A 20,186-nucleotide genomic window follows, 5' to 3' on the forward strand; every position below is an offset into this window, starting at 1 on the left:
CATTCATTTTTCTTTCTATATTTGTACAGTATTTTAAAGTTTTCCACAGTGAACATGTCTCACTTTGGTAATTGTATTTTGAACTTAAATCTGGATGGGAAACAGCTGCAGATGTTGTGAAGTTTAACATTCAAATAACAAAACTGCATGTTCTCTGACAGCATGCTATCATGAATTCACAAATACAACACAATATGTCAAACAGTTATGAAGTGTAAATGTTGACTTCAATTGGAATAAGTGAGTCACAAAAATCTATATTAAGCCTTGTACAAATTAGAAGCAAACATCATGTGGCCTTCAGAAGACCTTCTAAAATTCAATATTGTTAAGTTTTGCATTAGGAAATTGTTTCTCAATCAGGACTACATACACCCACATGAGGTATGAGATGCCCTCACTTAGGTGAACCCTTACTTTGAAAGGAAATTACAGAAAACACAAAACAAGCTGTAGCAACACAACTTGATGGGACGAACTGGCAGATGAACAATTCAACCAGCGCACAATTAAGTGTGTGTAATTTTCCAGGTTTAAACAATATACAGGATATGCCCTGATAAGCTGGGCACACTGGACAGCTGGGTAAACTGGTGAATTATACACACCAATTACACCAATGAGCTGAGTGCTAGTGAAGTGTGACACCAGTTGTGCAATCATAGGTCTATCTGATGTGTAGTAAATCTTTTTTTTTTTTTTTTTTTTTTTAATTTTTTTTTTCAACGTTTTTTTATTCATTTTTGGGACAGAGAGAGACAGAGCATGAACGGGGGAGGGGCAGAGAGAGAGGGAGACACAGAATCGGAAACAGGCTCCAGGCTCCGAGCCATCAGCCCAGAGCCTGACGCGGGGCTCGAACTCACGGACCGCGAGATCGTGACCTGGCTGAAGTCGGACGCTTAACCGACTGCGCCACCCAGGCGCCCCGAGTAAATCTTGATACATGGTAATAATGGTATGAAAGAAGTTGGACTTTTTTTAAATTCAACTGTTAACTTTTAGCTCAGTAATTACAAGTCAGATCCCCATTAATGCCCTTGACCATGTAGAGACTTCTTACTAGTTTTATTTGCTATATGAAAGAAATAGAAATAAAGTGATAACTCTTCATTATGGATTCTTTGTCAGTAGTGAAAGGTGAACCATTAACAAATGTGATGTGCACTATGCAAATCAGTACTTTCAAACTCCAAACTCAAAGTATCCCAAATAAACAATGTCCACAGCTTACTCAGAACTAAAAAACCTCAGCAGAACACTGAGGATTTCTGAGTTTGGAGCAAAGTCTTTGTTATAAGCATGCTCACAAGTTGTGCACCTATGTACCAAGCAAAAGGAGCTTCATACTACAGCTGCAAAATAACAAGTCCTGGCAAAAATAGCATTAGAAATATCAAGTATAGTAAAAGAATCTGATACATATGAAAACATTCAGAGAGTTTCATTTCCAAAAATGACAGATCAGATAATTTACACCAAACCTTCCACTAAAAGAAACTGAAAAACTAGAAATAATATTTTAAACAAAAATCAGTTTTAAGGCACTAGAAAGCTAAAAAAGAAGACATAGGAGACCAACATGAAAGAGAAGAAAGAAAGTAAGAGAGGTTAGTCCATCTTTTTTCCCTGAAATAGCCTGCTTCAGAAAAAGCAGTTGTGACACTTAGAAGCTAAATAGAGTTTTTAACCAATGTGTGGAGTTATGGGGGGAAAACTGGAGTTGGGTACCTTTCTAAGGAAGGAGATCCCTGGTTAAACTTCCCCCACTCCACACCCAGCCTTTAGGCTAGAATCCTGAAGAGCTATCCACTAGCAATAAGGTGAACCAGAAACAGCTGAACCCCAGCACTGAAGTTTAACACTGAATCAGCTCAGCAAAAATAACAAGGAAATCCATGATTGCTATAGCTCTTAATCTATAACAAAAAGTAATTATGTCCTCTCATACACAATAATTATCAAATTATTCATTCTTAAATAAGAATGAAATGTATTTTCTGTCAAACAAAAGTAACTGATCAAAAATAAACAGTACACAAAAACAATTGTGATCGAAATCCAAGAAAAATGAGAAAGAACAGAAAAAAAAACAGACCATTAGAAGATCTAGACAATGGATGGGGCACCTGGGTGGCTCAGTCAGTTGAGCCTCTGACTTCAGCTCAGGTCATGATCTCATAGCTTGTGAGTTCGAGCCCCGCATTGGGCTCTGTGCTGACAGCTTGGAGACTGGAGACAGCTTCAAATTCTGTGTCTCCCTCTCTCTTTCTGCCCTTCCCTGCTTGTGCTGTCTCTGCCTCTCCCTCTCTCTCAAAAATAAATAAACATTAACAAAATTAAAAAAAAAAAATCTTAACAATGGAGTTATGAAAGATACATAGATTAAGGATTGTGGCAAAGAACTACAAAATTAAAAATGATGAAATGAAAATTCTAAGTGAAACATGATAAGCAGTGAGTGGATTAATAGAGTTGGTTAAGCTGAAGAGAAATTATATGAAAGTTCAGAAGAAAATATTCAAAATAAAGAATGAAAACAATGAATAAAAATTTATAAAAATGAACCTAAGAAACAAAGGGAATAGGTACAAATCAAAAGAACACAACTAAGCTCACTATAGTAAAATTGCAGAAAACCAAAGAGTAAGAGGAAAAACTCAAAATCAAATTGGAGAAAAATATATATGACTATCAAAAAAGCACCAACAAGGGGTGCCTGGGTAGCCTCAATGGGTTAAGTGTCTGACTTCGGCTTAGGTCATGATCTCACGGTTTGTGAGTTCAAGCCCCGCATCGGGCTCTGTGCTAATAGCTCAGAGCCAGGAGCCTGCTTTGGGTTTTGTGTCTCCTTCTCTCTCTGCCCCTCCCCAACTTGTGCTCTGTCTCTCTATGTCTCTGAAAAAAATAAATAAATGTAAAAAAAAAAAATTAAAATTAAAAAAAAAAGCACCAACAAGACTCACAGCTGACTTGTCAACAGCAACAATGGAACTGAGAAATGATAAAATATCTTCAAAATACAGACAAGAGAAAAAAGGAAAAGGACTATTTCAAATTTTATATTCAGTGAAAATCTCTTTCAACAAAGAAAGTAAAGACATTTCAGACAAATACAGAGATGGTCTGTCACCAAAGAACCCACTCCAAATGAAATACTATATTGGATTTTTTCAAGTATATATTCACTGTAAAGGAAATTTCAAATTATGTTCTTAGGGCAGAAAAGGAATCTCAAAATGCAAAAAGGAATGAGAAAGAAATGAAGACTGCTAAAGAGTAAATATTACTGTATAAAACATTAATAGTAATGTCTTATGTGGATCAATTATATAAAGAATGAAAATTACTGACAATAAGAACATGAAAGTGGAAACACAAGTTAAAGGAGTTAGGGTGTTCTTTAGATCCTTGTATTTTCTGGAAAAAGCTTGAAGTGCTAGTTTATATTAAGATTTGATAAATTAAGAGTGAATGTTTTAATACCTATATTAACCATGAAAATATAACAAAAGAAGGTACAATAGCCAAGATAATAAATATGGAAAAAATTTTAAAATGAATACTTGGGGTGCCTGGCACACTCAGTTAAATGTTTGACTTCAGCTCAGGTTATGATCTCACAGTTCATGGGTTCAAGCTCTGCACTGGCAGTGTGGAGCCTGCTTGGGATTCTCTCTCTCTCCCTTTCTCTCTGCCCTTCCCTGACTCACGCTTTTTCTCTCTTTCTCTCTCTCTCTCTCTCTCTCTCTCTCTCTCAAAGTAAATAAACTTTAAAAAAAAATTTTTTTAAAGAAAACTAATAAATCCAAAGGACACAAGAAAAAAATGTAAAAAAAGAAAAATACAGGTGAAACCAACTGAAAGGAAACATGGTAGATTTATATAAATTAAATGAATATTTACATAAATGTAATAGGGTAAATCCTCCAAATAAAAGACAAAGATTGTTAATTTTTTTAATATTAAGTGACACTCTATAGTGTCATAAAAATATCAAAGTCAAAAAGCAAATCTTAAAAATTATGTATAAGACATAAGACCTCTAGATTAGACACTATAATATAGCAATGGAAGGATGTGCTATGTTCATGAACTGGAAAACTCACATTGTAAACATTTCAATGCTAAGTTGACCTATAGACACAATGAAATCTAATCAAGATCCCAGGTTTTTAAAATTTCACATGCTGATTCTAAAACGTATGCAGAAATGCAGAGTAAAAATTACACAAAATAAACTTGAAGAACAGAGTAAAAAGACTAACTCTAAGAGAGAGGAGTCAACATGGCAGAGAAGTAGGGGGACCTGAATTTCCCTCATCCATCAGCACAGCAGTATTGAGGCCAGAAGACTTGGAATTCCAGGAATCCTGGTTACAGAGTGACAGAAACATCTCCAGGGGCCCAGGTGACAACTTGTCAGGCCAAAGGTGTGTGACTGCGAATTGGGAAAGATAAAGATAAAATAGGTGGGGAGGCAAGGAGGGGAGGGATCCGTTTCTGTGGAGACAAAAGGAAGAGAAAGAGAGGCTGTGGAAGTGTAGGATTGTATCTGGACAAGAGAAAAACCATGGACCGGGGAACAGAAAAAAACAGAGAAAGAACCAATTTCTAACATGATCCAGGGTTGTGAGTCTTCCTCAACTGGCAGATTGGAGCCTGCCACCCTTTATGTATGTCTAGGGGGAAGGCAGAGCCAGCCCCTGGCTGGGTAGTGAGCTCAGAGGCAAAGTAGGAGAGAGCAGTTCCTTCCCTTGAATGCTGTAGGAAGAAGGTATATAGCCATTCCAAGGACAAAAGACCCGGCAGGCACCTGCCAGCCAGAGGCCCTTTGTTGGCTGGCTGGGCAGAATGATACTACCCTGGAACCAGGGCAGAGCGGGATCCTTTAAGACATGGGGGTTTGAATCCCAGCAGAGCACTGGGAGGCGCGGGAGACAGTGGAGCGGGACAAACCGGGTTCACGCCCACGCAACACTGTGAGGACAGCCTGAACAGAGTGGTTTGAGACACCTGGTCTGGGGAGGAGAAACTAGGTTGTCATCGTTTTTCTCCCCATCACCAACAAGGTGAGGCTTCAGGGAACAGGACAGCGGCCTCCCAGTGGAGGCCGGACCCACCTACACCAAACCCCACCCCTCCCTGCCTGATAACTGTGTATTTACCGGAGCAGGATGGTCTCTAAGGAACCAGACAGCCCCTCCTCCAGACCAACGCAGCCACTGGTTCCAAGGCACCATCAGGTATCAGTTCTCCAATTTTGCATTTTCTGATTTGATATTTGGTCAATTCTTATTTTATATATACATTTTTTCTTCCTTTTCTTCCTCTCATTTCTTCCCTTCTCTGATTGTTGGTTTCTTTAAGCAGACATTTTTAATCTATTCTTTTTACATCTCTTTCATATCTCCTTCTTCTCTATTTTCCTGTCTCTCTCGGGATTAAGCCATATAGTTTCTCTGATTTTCTGCCTGGTCACTTTTTTTTTTTTCTTTTCTTTTTCCCAACCCCTGTCATTTCTCTCTTTGTATGGGATAAGGCTTCTTCCACCACCCTCTCCTTTTTAAATTTTTTCCAGGGTTTCTTCAACGCACAAATCAAAGCACACCTGGTGGAAGGTCCAAACCACCACTACGAATAGGGAGATAAAGCAACCAGACTCACAACAGAGAGCATGCAACACACTCCAAAAACACCTCCTGAAGGGCCAGTCCCAGGACAGTATATGACCTTTTTTGAATATAGTAGTGCTCACAGGTACAGGACACATAACAAGTTATTAAAACATATAAAGGACAGGAAACTAGGTAACATGACAAAAGAATTCTCCTCAAAAGAAATTCCAGGAAGAAATGACAGCTAGAGGATTGTTCAAAACAAATATAAACAATATATCTGATCAAGAATTTAGAAAAACAGTCATAAGAGTAATAGCTGGGCTTGCAAACAGCATAGAAGACAGCAGAGAATCTACTACTGCAGAGATCAAGGAGATAAGATACAGTCACAATGAATTAAGAAATGTTGTAAATGAGGTGCAAATGAGGTGCAAAATAAACTAGATGCAGTGACAGCAAGGATGGAGGAAGCAGAGGGGACAATAAATGAAACAGAAGATAAAATACAGAAAATGATGAAGCTGACAAAAAGATAAGAAAATACTAGACCACAAGGGGAGAATTAGAAAATTAAGTGATTCAATGAAACGTAGTAATATCTGTATCATAGGAGTTCCAGAAGAAGAGAAAGAGGCAGAAGGTTTACTTGAACAAATTATAGCTGAGAATTTCCCTAATCTGGGGAAGGAAGCAGACATCCAAATCCAGGAGGTACAGAGAACTGCCATCAGATTCAACAAGAAAAGGTCTTCACCACAGCATATCACAGTGAAACTGGCAAAATACAAAGATAAAGAGAGAATTCTTGGGTGGCTGGATGGCTCAGTCAGATAAGCATCCAACTTCAGCTCAGGTTATGATCTCGCAGTTCGTGAGTTTGAGCCCCGCATTGGGCTCTGTGCTGACAGCTCAGAGCCTGGAGTCTTCTACGATTCTGTGTCTCCCTTCTCTCTGTCCCTCACCTGCTCACACTCTGTCTCTCTCTCTTTCAAAAATATATAAACATTAAAAAAATAATAAAACAAAAGATAAAGAGAGAATCTGAAAGCAGCGAGGGACAAACGGGCTTAACCTACAAAGGGAGTAGATACATAAGGATAGTAGCAGACCTGTCTACTGAAACTTGGCAGGCCAGAAAGCAGTGGCAGGAAACATTCCACATGCTGAACAGGAAAAATATGCAGCTAAGAATCCTTTATCCACCAAGACTGTCATTCAGAATAGAAGGAGAGATAAAGTCTTTCCCAGACAAACAAAAACTGAAAGAGTTCATGACCACTAAACCAGCCCTACAAGATATCCTAAGGGGGCCTCTGTGAGTGGAATGCTGCAAAGACTACAAAGGACCAGAGACATCACCACAAACATGAAACCTATAGATAACACAGTGACACTAAATCCATATCTTTCAAAATCAGTCTGAATGGAAATGGACTAAATGCCCGAATCAAGACATAGGATATCAGAATGGATAAAAAAAAAAAACAAAAAAACAAAAAAACAAGATCCATCTATATGCTGTCTACAAGAGATTCATTTTAGACCTGAGGACACCTTCAGATTACAAGTGAGGGGATATAGAACCATCTATCATGCTACTGGAAGTCAAAAGAAAACTGGAGTAGCCATACTTCTATCAGACAAACTAGATTTTAAACTAAAGGCTATAACGAGATGAAGATAGGCATTATATCATAATTACGGGGTCTATCCATCAAGAACTAACAACTGTAAATGTTTATGTCCCCCATATGAAAGCACCCAAATACATAAATCAAATAATCACAAACAAAGCAATCTTATTGATAAGAATACAGTAATTGCAGGTGACTTGAATACTCTACTATAGCAATGAACAGATCATCTAGGAAGAAAATCAATAATGAAACAATGGCCTTGGACCACTGTCCAGATGGATTTGACAGATATATTCAGAACTTTTCATCCAAAAGCAGAATACACATTCTTCTCACTGGAAAAGAATGCACTGCACATGGAATATTCTCCAAGAGAGATCACATATTGGATTACAAAACAGCCCCCAATAAATATAAAAGAATTGAGATCATACGATACACATTTTCAGAAACTTGAAATCAACCACAAGAAAAATCTGGAAAGCCTCCAAATGCATGAAGGTTAAAGAACATCCTACTAAAGAATGAATGGGCCAACCAGGCAATTAAAGAAATTTAAAAATATATGGAAGCAAATGAAAATGAAAACACGACAGTCCAAACCCTTTGGGATGCAGCAAAGGCAGTCCTAAGAGGCAATTTGGGCCTATCTTCAAGTAACAAGAAAAATCCCAAATACAAAACCTAATCATTCACCTAAAGGAACTAGAAAAAGAACAGCAAAAAAAACCAAAAAACAAAAAACAAAAAAAAAAAAACAGACAAAAAAAAAAAAAAAAGCCAGAAGAAGAAAAACAATAAAGATTAGAGCAGAAATAAACAATACAGAATTCAAAAAAAAACAAAAAAACAAAAAAAACAAAAAAAACAAAAAAACAGAACAGATCAATAAATCTACGAGCTGGTTTTTTGAAAGAATTAACAAAATTGATAAACCCCTAGCCAGACGTCTCAAAAAGAAAAGAGAGAACGCCAATAGATAAAATCACAAATGAAAAAGAAGAGATCACAACCAACACCACAGAAATACAAACAATTATTAGAGAATACTACAAAAAATTATATGCCAACAAACTGGACAACTTGGACAAAATAGACAAATTCCTAGACACCCATACACTACCAAAACTCAAATGAGAAGAAATAAAAAATTTGAACAGACACATCACCAGCAAAGAAATTGAATCAGTTATCAAAAATCTCCCAACAAATAAGAGTTCTGGGCCAGATGGCTTCCCAGGGAATTCTACCAGACATTTAAAACAGAGTTAAGACTTATCCTTCTCAAGCTGTTCCAAAAATCCACAAATAAATAAATAAATGGAAGGAAAGCTTCCAGACTCATTCTATGAAGCCAGCATTACCTTGATTCCCAAACTAGACAGAGACTCCACTAAAAAGGAGAATTATAGGCCAATATCCCTGATGAACATGGATGCAAAAATCCTCAACACGATAGTAGCAAATCGAATTCAACAGTAGAAGAATTATTCACCATGGTTGAGTGGGATTCATTCCTGGATTGCAGGGCTGGTTCCATATTCACAAATCAACCAATGTGATACATCATATTAACAAAAGAAAGGATAAGAACCATATGATCCTGTCATAGATCCTGTCAATAGATGCAGAAAAAACATTTGACAAAATACAGCATCCTTTCTTAATAAAAACTCAAGAAAGTCGGGATAGAAGGAACATACCTTAACATCATAAAAGCCATATGTGAAAAGCCGACAGCTAATATCATTCTCAATGGGGAAAAACTGAGAGCTTTGCCCAAGATCAGGAACATGACAGGGATGTCTACTCTCCCCACTGTTGTTTAACATAGTGTTGGAAGTCCTAGCCTCAGCTATCAGACAACAAAATGAAATAAAAGGCATCCAAACTGGCAAAGAAGAAGTCAAACTTTCACTCTTCACAGATGACATGATACTCTACATGGAAAACCTGAAAGATTCCATCAAAAAGCTGCTAGAACTGATCCATGAATTTGGCAAAGTTGTAGGATACAAAATCAATGTACAGAAATCAATTGCATTTCTATACACCAATAATGAAGCAACAAAAAGAGGTATCAGGGAATCAATCCCATCTACAATTGCACCCAAAACCATAAAATACCTAGGAATAAACCTAACCAAAGATGTAAAAGATCTGTATGCTGAAAACTATAGAAAATTTATGAAAGAATTTGAAGACACAAAGAAATGGAAAAACATTCCATGCTCATGGATTGGAAGAATAAATATTGTTAAAATGTCAATACTACCCAAAGCAATCTACACACTCAATGCAATCCCAATCAAAATTGCACCAGCATTCCTCTCAGAGCAGAACAAACAATCCTAAAATTTGTATGGAACCACAAAAGACTCCGAATAGCTAAAGTAATGTTGAAAAAGAAAACCAAAATGGGAGGCATCACAATCCCAGACTTTAGCCTCTACTACGAAGCTGTAATCATCAAGACAGTATGGTACTGGCACAAAAACAGACACATAGACCAATGGAATAGAACTCAGAATTGGACCCACAAATGTGTGGCCAACTGATCTTTGAAAAAACAGGAAAGAGTATCTAATGGGAAAAAAGACAGTCTCTTTAGCAAACAGTACTGAGAGAACTGGACAGCAACATGCAGAAGAATGAACGTGGATCACTTTCTTACACCATACATTAAAATAAACTCAAAATGTATGAAAGACCTAAACATGAGACAGGAAACCATCAAAACCCTACAGGAGAAAACAGGCAACAACCTTTTTGACCTCAGCCGCAACAACTTCTTACTCAACACATCTCCGAAGGCAAGGGAAATAAAAGCAAAAATGAACTACTGGAACCTCATCAAGATAAAAAGCTTCTGCAATGCAAAGGAAACAATCAACAAAACTAAGAGACAACCGACAGAATGGGAGAAGATATTTGCAAATCACATATCGGATAAAGGGTTAGTATCCAAAATCTATAAAGAACTTACAAACTCAACACCCGAAAAACAATCCAGTGAAGAAATGGGCAGAAGATATGAATAGACACTTTTCCAAAGAAGACATCCAAATGGCTGACACATGAAAAGATGCTCAACATTGTTCATCATCAGGAAATACAAATCAAAACTACATTGGGATAACACATAATACTGATCAGAGTGGCTAAAATTAACAACTCAGGATACAACGGATGTTGGCAAGGATGTGGAAAAATGGGAATCCAATTGCACTGTTGGAGGGAATGCAAACTGGTGCAGCCACGCTAGAAAACAGTGTAGAGGTTCCTCAATTAAAAACAGAATTATCCTACAACCCAGCAATGGCACTACTAGGAATTTATTCAAAGGGTGCACAAGTGCTGATTCATAGGGGTACATGAACCCCTATGTTTACAGCAATGGTTTCCACAATAGCCAAATAATGGAAAGAGTCCAAATGTCCATCAACTTACAGATAAAGAAGATATGGTTTATACGTACAATGGTTTACTTACTACTTGACAATGAGAAAGAATGAAATCTTGACATTTGCAACATGAATAGAACTGGAGGGTATTATGCTAAGTGAAATAAGTCAGACAAGGACAGATATCATATGTTTTCACTCACATATGGAACTTGAGAAACTTAGAAGACCATAGGGGAAGGGAAGGGAAAAAAAAAGTTTCAAAGAGAGAGGGAGGCAAACCATAAGAGACTCTTAAATACAGAGAACAAACTGAGAGTTTATGGGAGGGGCAGGGAAGAGGGGGAAATGGGTGATGGGCATTGAGGAGGGCACTTGTTGGGATAGGCAGTGGGTATTGTATGTAAGCGATGAATCCTGGGAATATACTCCCAAAGCCAAGAGCACACCACATACACTGTATGTTAGCTAACTTGACAATAAATTATATTTAATAAAAACAAACAAAAAAGACTAACTCTACTATAGCACAACTTATCATTAAGCAACAGTAATCAAGACCATGTGATATGGGCACTGGAATAGACAAATGAACCACAGGATCAAATACAAGTCCAGAAACAGAAGCCTGCAAATGTGAACATTTGGTGTATGACCAAGACAGGACTGTAAAGTAGTAACAAAGGGCTGATTCTTTCAATAAATGAAACTGGGGGCGCCTGGGTGGCTCAGTCAGTTAAGCATCCGACTTCGGCTCAGGTCATGATCTTGCGGTCGCGAGTTCAAGCCCCACGTCGGGCTCTGTGCTGACAGCTCAGAGCCTGGAGCCTGTTTCAGATTCTGTGTCTCCCTCTCTCTCTGACCCTCCCCCGTTCATGCTCTGTCTCTCTCTGTCTCAAAAATAAATAAATTTAACAAAAATTAAAAAAAATAATAATAAATAAATAAAAAATAAATGAAACTGCATCAATAGATATTCATATAAAATGTATGATCCCTACTTCACACCTTGAACAACTTACCAATTCCAAGTACATACTAAGTCTTTATGTAAAAGTTGAAACAATAAGCTTCTAGAACATTACGTAAGAAAATATTTTCATGTTCTGAAGATAGGGAACAATTTCTCAAACAGATTTAAAAAAAAAAAAAAAAAAAAAAAAAAAAAACTAACCACAAAAGAAAAGATAGAAAACTGAACTAGATTATTTTAACAGAAGACCCCATGAAGGGAGAGTTAAGAGAATGAGAGGCTGAAGACTATTGGAGATAACACTGAAATACATATAACTGACATTGTGCTCATATACAAAATATATAAAGACCTCCCACAGGTCAATAACGAAAATACAAGGAAGCCAATAAAAAAAGGGGGACAAAAGAAGTGAACCAGTATTTCAAAAAAGAAATTGCCAATGACCACAAGAATGGAGTAGATTATTACTAGGCAATTCAGTAAGAAATTGGAAACTCTGGAAAAAACAAAATGTAAAAAATGCTCATCATCTAGTAATCATAAAAATGCAAATTAAAACCATGATGAGACACTATGCACACCTATCATAATGGCTATTATTTAAAGACTAATAATACCAAATATTGGAAAGGATAAAAAGCAACATGAATTTTCCTACATTGCTAGTGGGAATGTAAATTAACATAACCACTTTGGAAACCTGTTTATCAGTATCTACTAAATTTGAAGGCACCTAGAAATTGCACTCCACATTACATACTAACAGAACTGCACATACATGTGCACTAAAATAATAAATAAGATTACTCATGACAGCCTTCTTTGTAATAGCCCAAAATTTGAATTAATTCAAATATCCATCATAAAATGTTAAAATACGTTGCGGTAAATCCATACAATGGAATGCCAAAGAGCAATAAAAATGAACAAACTACAAGTATATGATTAGCAAGATTAGCAAAAAACAGACATAAAAAACACACCCTGTATAATTCCATTTATGTAAAATATTTAAAACAGGCAAAATTTACCAATGGTATTAAAAAGTCACAAGAGTGGTCATCTTTGAAAAAGAAGGAGAAATTAGTGACTGGGATGGAGAATGAGGAGGCTTCTTGCACAGTGGTAATGTTCTATTTCTAGATCTGGGTGGTGGTTAAAATGGGCCTGTTCACCTTGTAATAATTCATTGAGTTTTACAATAATATATGTACTTTTCTGTAAGTAAATTATACCTCCAAATTTAGAAAATTAAAAATTTAAAAAAAAAAAAAAAAAAAAAGATGAAGCTTCAGCAGGTTCCACTGTCAGGTGATGGGTTCCATTCTAGAATATAGGAGAAGAGCCAGAAGATCACTTATTAAGCTACAGAGGATCTTGAAGCTACATTCTTAAAAGTGTGTGCATTCCACTCCTGTTTAGACAGTATGAAAATCAGACAATGGCATAGATTTCTTGCTGTGTAAACCACTGCAATTAACTAAGAAAGGCACCAATCTGTTAATATGAGAAAATACTTTTTTTTTTTTTTTTTGAAGTGTGATAGTTGAGGTATTTTAGACTGGCACAATTTAAATCTTGGTAATGCCTGGAAAAATCTAAGACTTTATGTAAAAAAAGAAATATCCCATATTCCGATCACACATCAAATGCCATATCATCACACACTAACTGTGAAGATCTTGTCTATTTCAACAGAAGATACACATAATATCTTCACCTCTCTGGGGTGCTTCGCAAAGAAATCAGCACCAAGAGCACAAGAAGAATGTACTTTTCATATGGCCAGATGTTTACTCAAATTTTTGAAATGGGCAAATTTCACTGCAAAAAGAGTAACTAAGTTGATCTCTTTGAAAACAGAGTATATCCGTCTCTTAGCATATGCAGGCAATAAATTCAAATTCTAAAATAAACTCAACATATCTGTGTAAGGATCTATAAACATAATAAAAACTGCAGAAAAAAAATATCTGCTAATATACTTTCCGTTTGAATAAAACATGTTAAGGAAAAAAATTCTGCTACCATTCCTGGTCTTGAAAAAACAAAAGGTGCTATGGGATATGAATAAATACACATTGCTCCTTAAGTTGATAAGTTTCCAAGTTTAAGGACAATTTCTATTGATTTTTTTTCCTCCTAAAACAAACAACTGATGATGCAAAGAAACAGACACTGTATGTACTTCATTTTTCACTTCAATTCCACCAACAACAGTGGGTTGATTAAAAGAAACCCCTGAATGACGACTCTCAACAATCTGAGTTTGAGAAAATAAAACTCGAGAATTAAGAGTCTTTGCAGCAACCGATTACACACCTAAGTGAAATGAAAATACTTAATGAGGGGTGCTACAGAGTCCCTATCAAAAAATTCCGTATTTCTAAAACATCATTTAAGAAAAGCCATATAATCACTGGGTCAGTGAAATTTAAAATCTCTAATATATTACCATTGTAAATATTTTAATCTTAAACACCCCAAATTCATGAACATTGTATAAGAAGTACAAGAACATAATTTAGATAAAATGGCGTGTATCATCCAAAAAGTTAAGATCTACTAAACTTCAGCGCGATTATAACCAGGCCCACCACTCTAACATCTGTGTATGAAATTTGTTTTATAAACAAACAGTTCTCACCATTTCTTGCTTTTGGGCTTCGTTAAGTTTTTCAGCTAATTCTTCCAAAGCCCTTTTTGTTTCAGCATCCGACCTAGGCAAAAAAAAAAAAAATATTTTAAGTTGGCTGTTTGAAAAAATATACACAGACAGTGAAACATACAACTTGTTATTACATAATATTCTACTGCAGTGGTTCCTAAATCTTAGCAAACATATGAAATACCTGGAGGGCTTATTAAGACAGACTGCTGAATCAGTAGATCTGCAATGGGATCCAAGAATGTGCATTTCTACAAATTCCAAGTTGATGCTGATGGTGCTGATTTGGGAATTACACTTTGAGAACAAGCGCTACATTGGACCATTACCTTCAATAAACAAGTAGGTTGCAATATGCCTCATTTTAAATTAAGAAAAAAGGAAATGGGGGGAGGACTAAATGTGATCTCAAATCCTCTCTAGCAATCCGTAACCAAATTACATCAGTGTGTGCTGTACAAAGTCCGTCCTCATCAACTTACCTCCCTATTACCTTTTTTCCTAACAGATTAATAACATACATGATAAATAATGAAACAGCACTGAAAGAATTACAAATAAAACCAAAGCCTGTCCTCTCTCACACCTCCTTAACTCTGGTTCCACTCGCCACTGGCACCCATGCTCAACCACTTCCACGCTTCATTCTTTTGCTGGTTAACTCTGCCATTTTCATCTCTAGACACTTTCAATTAACTCTCTGTTTTGAAATATTTAGTTCACTGATACCCCTCTCCAATTTCAGATACATTCATTACTATTTTTAGTTTTTCTACTGGTTACCTATGTAACTTACATAATATATTTATACCTCTTATGAACTATTCCATCATAAAGAATTGATGCTTTTGGTTATGTCCTATCATGTTTCCATTTTCATCAGCTTCATACCTACATTGTTAACAGTCTTGTGCTTTTGGTTTTGTCTAGAGTTTCTTATTATCTTTTGGCCTTATATGGCCCTTATGTATCACATTATTAATATTTTTCTCTGACTTCTTACAGAATCACCTATTAAGAATCAACTCCATTCTTGTGGATTACATTCTTCTCAAAGGACACCTACTTCCTACTCTAATTTAGAGTGAATATTTCCTGGATTTGCTACATGGTTACCATTCTGGGGACTGCTTTCACCAAATCTCTGGATTAGTTTTATTATTTCTCATCACCTGTATCTTACTTTTTCTTGGTTACCATTTTACTTTACTTATGTGTTCTTAGGTAATTTACTCAGAAAGAAGTTACCCTAAAGGTAAATATTCTAAGTCTTTAAATCTCTGAAAATTTACTTGCACCTCTTTCTTGGCTTTGTGGTTCTTTGTACCACTGGACTTCCCACATCTCACTAGCTGTTCCTTCTCAAGCTACCTCTTTTGTGTATATGAGACTTCTAATACTGGAACTTTTTGGCACTAAGCCCTGTCCTTGATACTCTCCATAAAGCTGCTAGATATTACCCATTTTCAAATACCACTCCTGTATGCTCACCACTCTTAAATTTGTATCTCTAACAGACTTTTCCTTTAAGCTCCAGAGTAAACATCTAGCTGCATATATTACATCTGGATGTCTCACAAATATCTCACACCTAACATATCCAAGGCCAAACTCTTAACCTCTAGACCTGGCATATCCCTACCAGTCTTCTGGTACTCAAATCAGACATCTGGGAGTCATCCTTGGTTTATTCTCTTTACCCCCCATATCCAATCTACTGCCATATCCTGTTTCTTCAGTCTCCAAAAACCTGTCTTAAACATACCTGTGTCCATCTCCTCCTTGCCAGAATCATGGTCAAGCAATCATCTCTCACATGCTAATGCAATAGTTTCCTAACTTGCCCTTCTCAAATCAATTTTCCACATGGCATCCAAAGTGAGTTCTGAGTTAAACTTTATTAATGCTTTCTAAAAGCTTGCTTTCCAGTACATTCATTATTCATATACCTTTTGCAATAAATACCAAAAAAAAATGAAAAATTAGTCATTAAATATCAATCTTTCTGAATCACAGAGAAACCTACATTTAACCTAGCAACCTCTTACCCAGTATTTTTATAAACGTAAATTAAGAATTTGTGGTACAAGTAAAGCAGAATTGGATCTGGATATCTTCCTCATCTATTCACAAGAAAGTCAAGTCACCAATTTCACAAGAAACTTGACTTCTAGTTTGGCTTAAATAAAGTTTCTCTGCCTCACACATGCCTCTGGATCACACAAACTATTACCAGATGGTACCAGCTCATGGATCAGAAGATCCCCAGTCTACCACTGCACATCCAAATGACCACTGAAACCAATTAACGAAATCAAACCTGCAATTTCTCCTGGGTCTTCCAACAGGACAAATTCCTGAAATTCATGTTCCTAGTGCTTAATTTGTACCCTTTCTTCAAATGTGTAAAAGCTACACAATAAAGCAATCCAAGGACAGACTATACTAGAATGTTGACACCATTTTGCTTATTTTATCAACTTGTCAAAAATAAATACCTAGTTTTAAGTTAACTAACAAATACTGGTTTAAAAGAATGACAATACAACTCCATAATACAGCTCAAAATTCAGGAACTTAATTTCTTTATTCATACCCGCTATATATGAAAATGATCTTGAACCACAGGGTGCTGTAAGTGGTAAAGAGCAGACACTCTGGGGCCGTAATGCCTATACCTGAATCCTGACTCTACCACATACCCCATTTGAACTCCAACAAGCTGAATTACTTCATCTCTCTACCCTTTTCCACATCCAAAAAATGGAAAAAATAATGATGATTACCTCATTAGGGTTGTTTTAAGAATTAAATCTAAATCTGGCAAGAAGTAAGTGTTCCATAATATTAACTACTAATAGTAGTAATAGTAAGGTCTTTAATTCTTATTACTAAATTTCCTATGTTCCTCATTTAAAAGCTGGTAAGTTATACAGAGTACAGTTGATAATCACATATTTAACATTTATAGCTTTAACCCTTTTTGAGACAGCAACAAAAAACTGGTGTATGGAATGATTTTGTTAGATGGAATGGGAGTTAGCAAGTGAACTTGGTAAACAAATTTCAATTCAGCTTTGTTGTTCCCCCATCGCTGCTCTAGAGAAGAACTCTGGAGAGTCACTCTAGAGACTGACTCTAGAGAAGGATAAAGACTTTGGTTTCCTGTAAAAATATGGCCTCCAAATGAAAGCCAACTGTCACTGCTAATGATGAAAATGAAAAGACAGTGAGGAAATTTTAAATAAAGTGATACTTGCTGGGCACTACATAAAATTGACAAAACTGCAGAGCTGGCAAATATAAACTACTCACTTTTGAAGATTTCAACTGAAAGCTAAAATACTGGATTCTACAATGGCTCATGTTGACAAATGCCAAACTATGCTTTTTTTTTTTTTTTTAAGCTTCACTGTTGGTGATCTGGTCTCCATCTCTGTTTCTCTCTCTGTCTCTCTCCAACTATTTGCAAATCAACCTCTTTGCTAAGGTCTCACAATGTATCTCTCCATAATGGCAGTACTCCAGTGCAGTAAGTTAACATGTTTTTAAAAATATGAATTTAATTTGTCTAACACTGAGTCACAATACATTCTAAATTCAAAGGATTTTAAACTGTTCTATTAATAAATTTTAAAATACTGGTATAAAAACAGCACTGTTTTTGAATTCACGCAAACATATCAATTACAGAACTTATTATGTTCTTCTAATAACTTATGCCTCCAACAAAAACCATATTCTGCTTTTACCGGCTTCTTCTGGCAAATTCCCGATTGAAATCGTCTCCAAGCCGAACTTGTTCACTGCTGAGGTCTCGGAGGGACTGATGAAAAGCATGAAACTAGTAAAAGCAAAACATAGTTATCCATTTAGGATTCTGTTTAATTCTTCCATGAAGAGGAAGAGCTTACTTTTTGCTGTAATGCCCAAATTTCATGTTAATAAAACAAAATAAATGTCTATTCTGAAACATTTTTCCAAAGAAAAGCAACTTTTAAAAAGTTATATATAACATTAACCATCACATCCTCTATAGTACACTAATTCCAGTCCTTTTAGATACCCCCTCCCCCCTCAAAAAAAGAGGTCGGTAAACTTTTCCTGTAAAGGGTACAATAGTAAATATTTCAGGCTTTCAGGATATATAAACTGTCAAAATTAGTCAACACTGTCATTTTAGCACAGAAGTAGCCATAAACAAAGGAGCATGGGTGGCGGTATTACAAAAGAACCCTATTCAACTGGACCACATGCCATCGTATGCCAACCCATGCTGCAGAGAAACTCTTGCCCACATGCACCAGGAACCATGTACAAGAATGTTTGGAGCAGCACTGTTCACAATGAAAACGCTGAAAACAAACACAAAGTCCATTAAGAACGGAACATATATAAATTGTGATATGTTCTCCCAGTGGAGTATAACACAGCAATAAAAATGAAATGATCAAACCTAAGTACACATTAGTAAGGCTATAATGTCAAAAACATAACATCAATTGAAAAAAAGCAGAAGAAGATATACAGTATTATTCTATTTGTATAAAGTTTACACACAGGGAATACTAAACAAGATGTATGTATTATAATTTTTTTTTTTTTTTAAGCAAGAGAATGGTTATTATAAAAGTCAGGATAGTTGATAGCCCTGGGGAAAGGGGAAGTGCAAAAGAGGCTTTAGGGGTATAATAATGCTTGGATTCTTAGCCTGGATGGTGGTTACATAGATTTTCATTTACATTATTGTACTTTTAATTGTAAATATGTATACCATATATGTATCTGTATACTATAATTTACAATAAAAAAAAAATATTTAAGTTATAGAGATTTGCAGAAACAACAAATCAATCCATTTCAACAAATGTACATTGAGCAACTAATCAGTGCCAGCAACTGTGGTAGGAAATAAGGGGTTCAGAATTTAACATGGGATATAGACATGCAAACAAATAACAAATGACAAATGATGTGCAGAACATTACGGAAAACACACTGTCTGGGCGCCTGAGTGGCTCAGTTGGTTAAGCATCCAACTCTTGATTTCAACTCAGGTCAAGATCTCACAGTATGTGAGTTTGAGCCTTGCATCAGGCTCTGCACCATCAGTGCTTGGGATTCTCTCTCTCCCCTGTCTCTCTCTCTGCCCCTACCCCACTTGCTCTCTCAAAATAAACAAACTTAATTTTTTTAATAAATAAGAAAGTACACTATCACATGTAGCTAAAGGTCATCTTAAGAAAAGAGACTTAAAATAAGGAAGAACAATTAAAAAGGAGTGGAGGTAATACAGTGGATGAAGAGCAGACCATTCACTTAGGTTTTGCAATGATTTTCCAGTTTTGCAAACCAGAATCCTAGGACTCATCCTTGACCCCTCCTTTACAATCATTCTCCCCCTCCCCAAATGGTCATCTGATCTTCAAGACCTTTCATTTTACCCACCAAATAGCTTTTAAGTCTACCCTACCTTCTCTCCAACTCCATTTATCCTAATCCAAGTAACCACCATCTCACACCCACAACACAACAATATCCTCTTAACTGGATTGCCCACACTGATTTCATTTTCTACACGAGAGGTGTTATGATCTTTTCAAAATAATTGTTATCCCCTTACAAAAACTATGCATAGTCTTGGTCCTTCATACTTCTTCAGCCACATGGGCTTTAAGTTGCCCTAGGTGTTAGCTTCCTTCCTATCAAGGTATTTGTTCTACCCAAAATGACTCACTCAACTTTCAGATTTCAGCTCAGCCTTTCTTCAAGAAGCCTTCCCTGCCTGGAGCAAGTCCCTGTACCACACACTCCCCTGACCCTATGCTTACTGTTTAGTATGCATCTCAGCTCACAATTATGGATGCATCTGTGTACTTA

The 20,186-nt window shown here is 36.4% G+C and overlaps 1 protein-coding gene across 7 annotated transcripts in view; it reads right to left on the reverse strand.

Annotated features, from left to right (window-relative positions):
- CEP128 (centrosomal protein 128) overlaps nt 1-20,186 on the reverse strand; it is a 383,316-nt gene that overhangs the window by 329,879 nt on the left and 33,251 nt on the right. For all 7 annotated transcript variants that reach the window (XR_008417279.1, XM_053889680.1, XM_053889682.1 and 4 more), the window contains 2 exons: nt 18,059-18,150; nt 14,286-14,358 (listed from right to left, as the gene is read on the reverse strand). Coding sequence is in view for 6 of the 7 variants with exons in the window: in XM_053889680.1 (XP_053745655.1) it covers nt 14,286-14,358; nt 18,059-18,150 (165 nt within the window). In the remaining variant the exon portion in view is untranslated. The remainder of the gene's footprint in view (nt 1-14,285; nt 14,359-18,058; nt 18,151-20,186) is intronic.

The sequence above is a fragment of the Panthera pardus genome, unplaced genomic scaffold (genome assembly GCF_024362965.1).
Source record: "Panthera pardus isolate Hobbes unplaced genomic scaffold, ASM2436296v1 HiC_scaffold_24, whole genome shotgun sequence".
Lineage (NCBI taxonomy): Eukaryota > Metazoa > Chordata > Mammalia > Carnivora > Felidae > Panthera > Panthera pardus.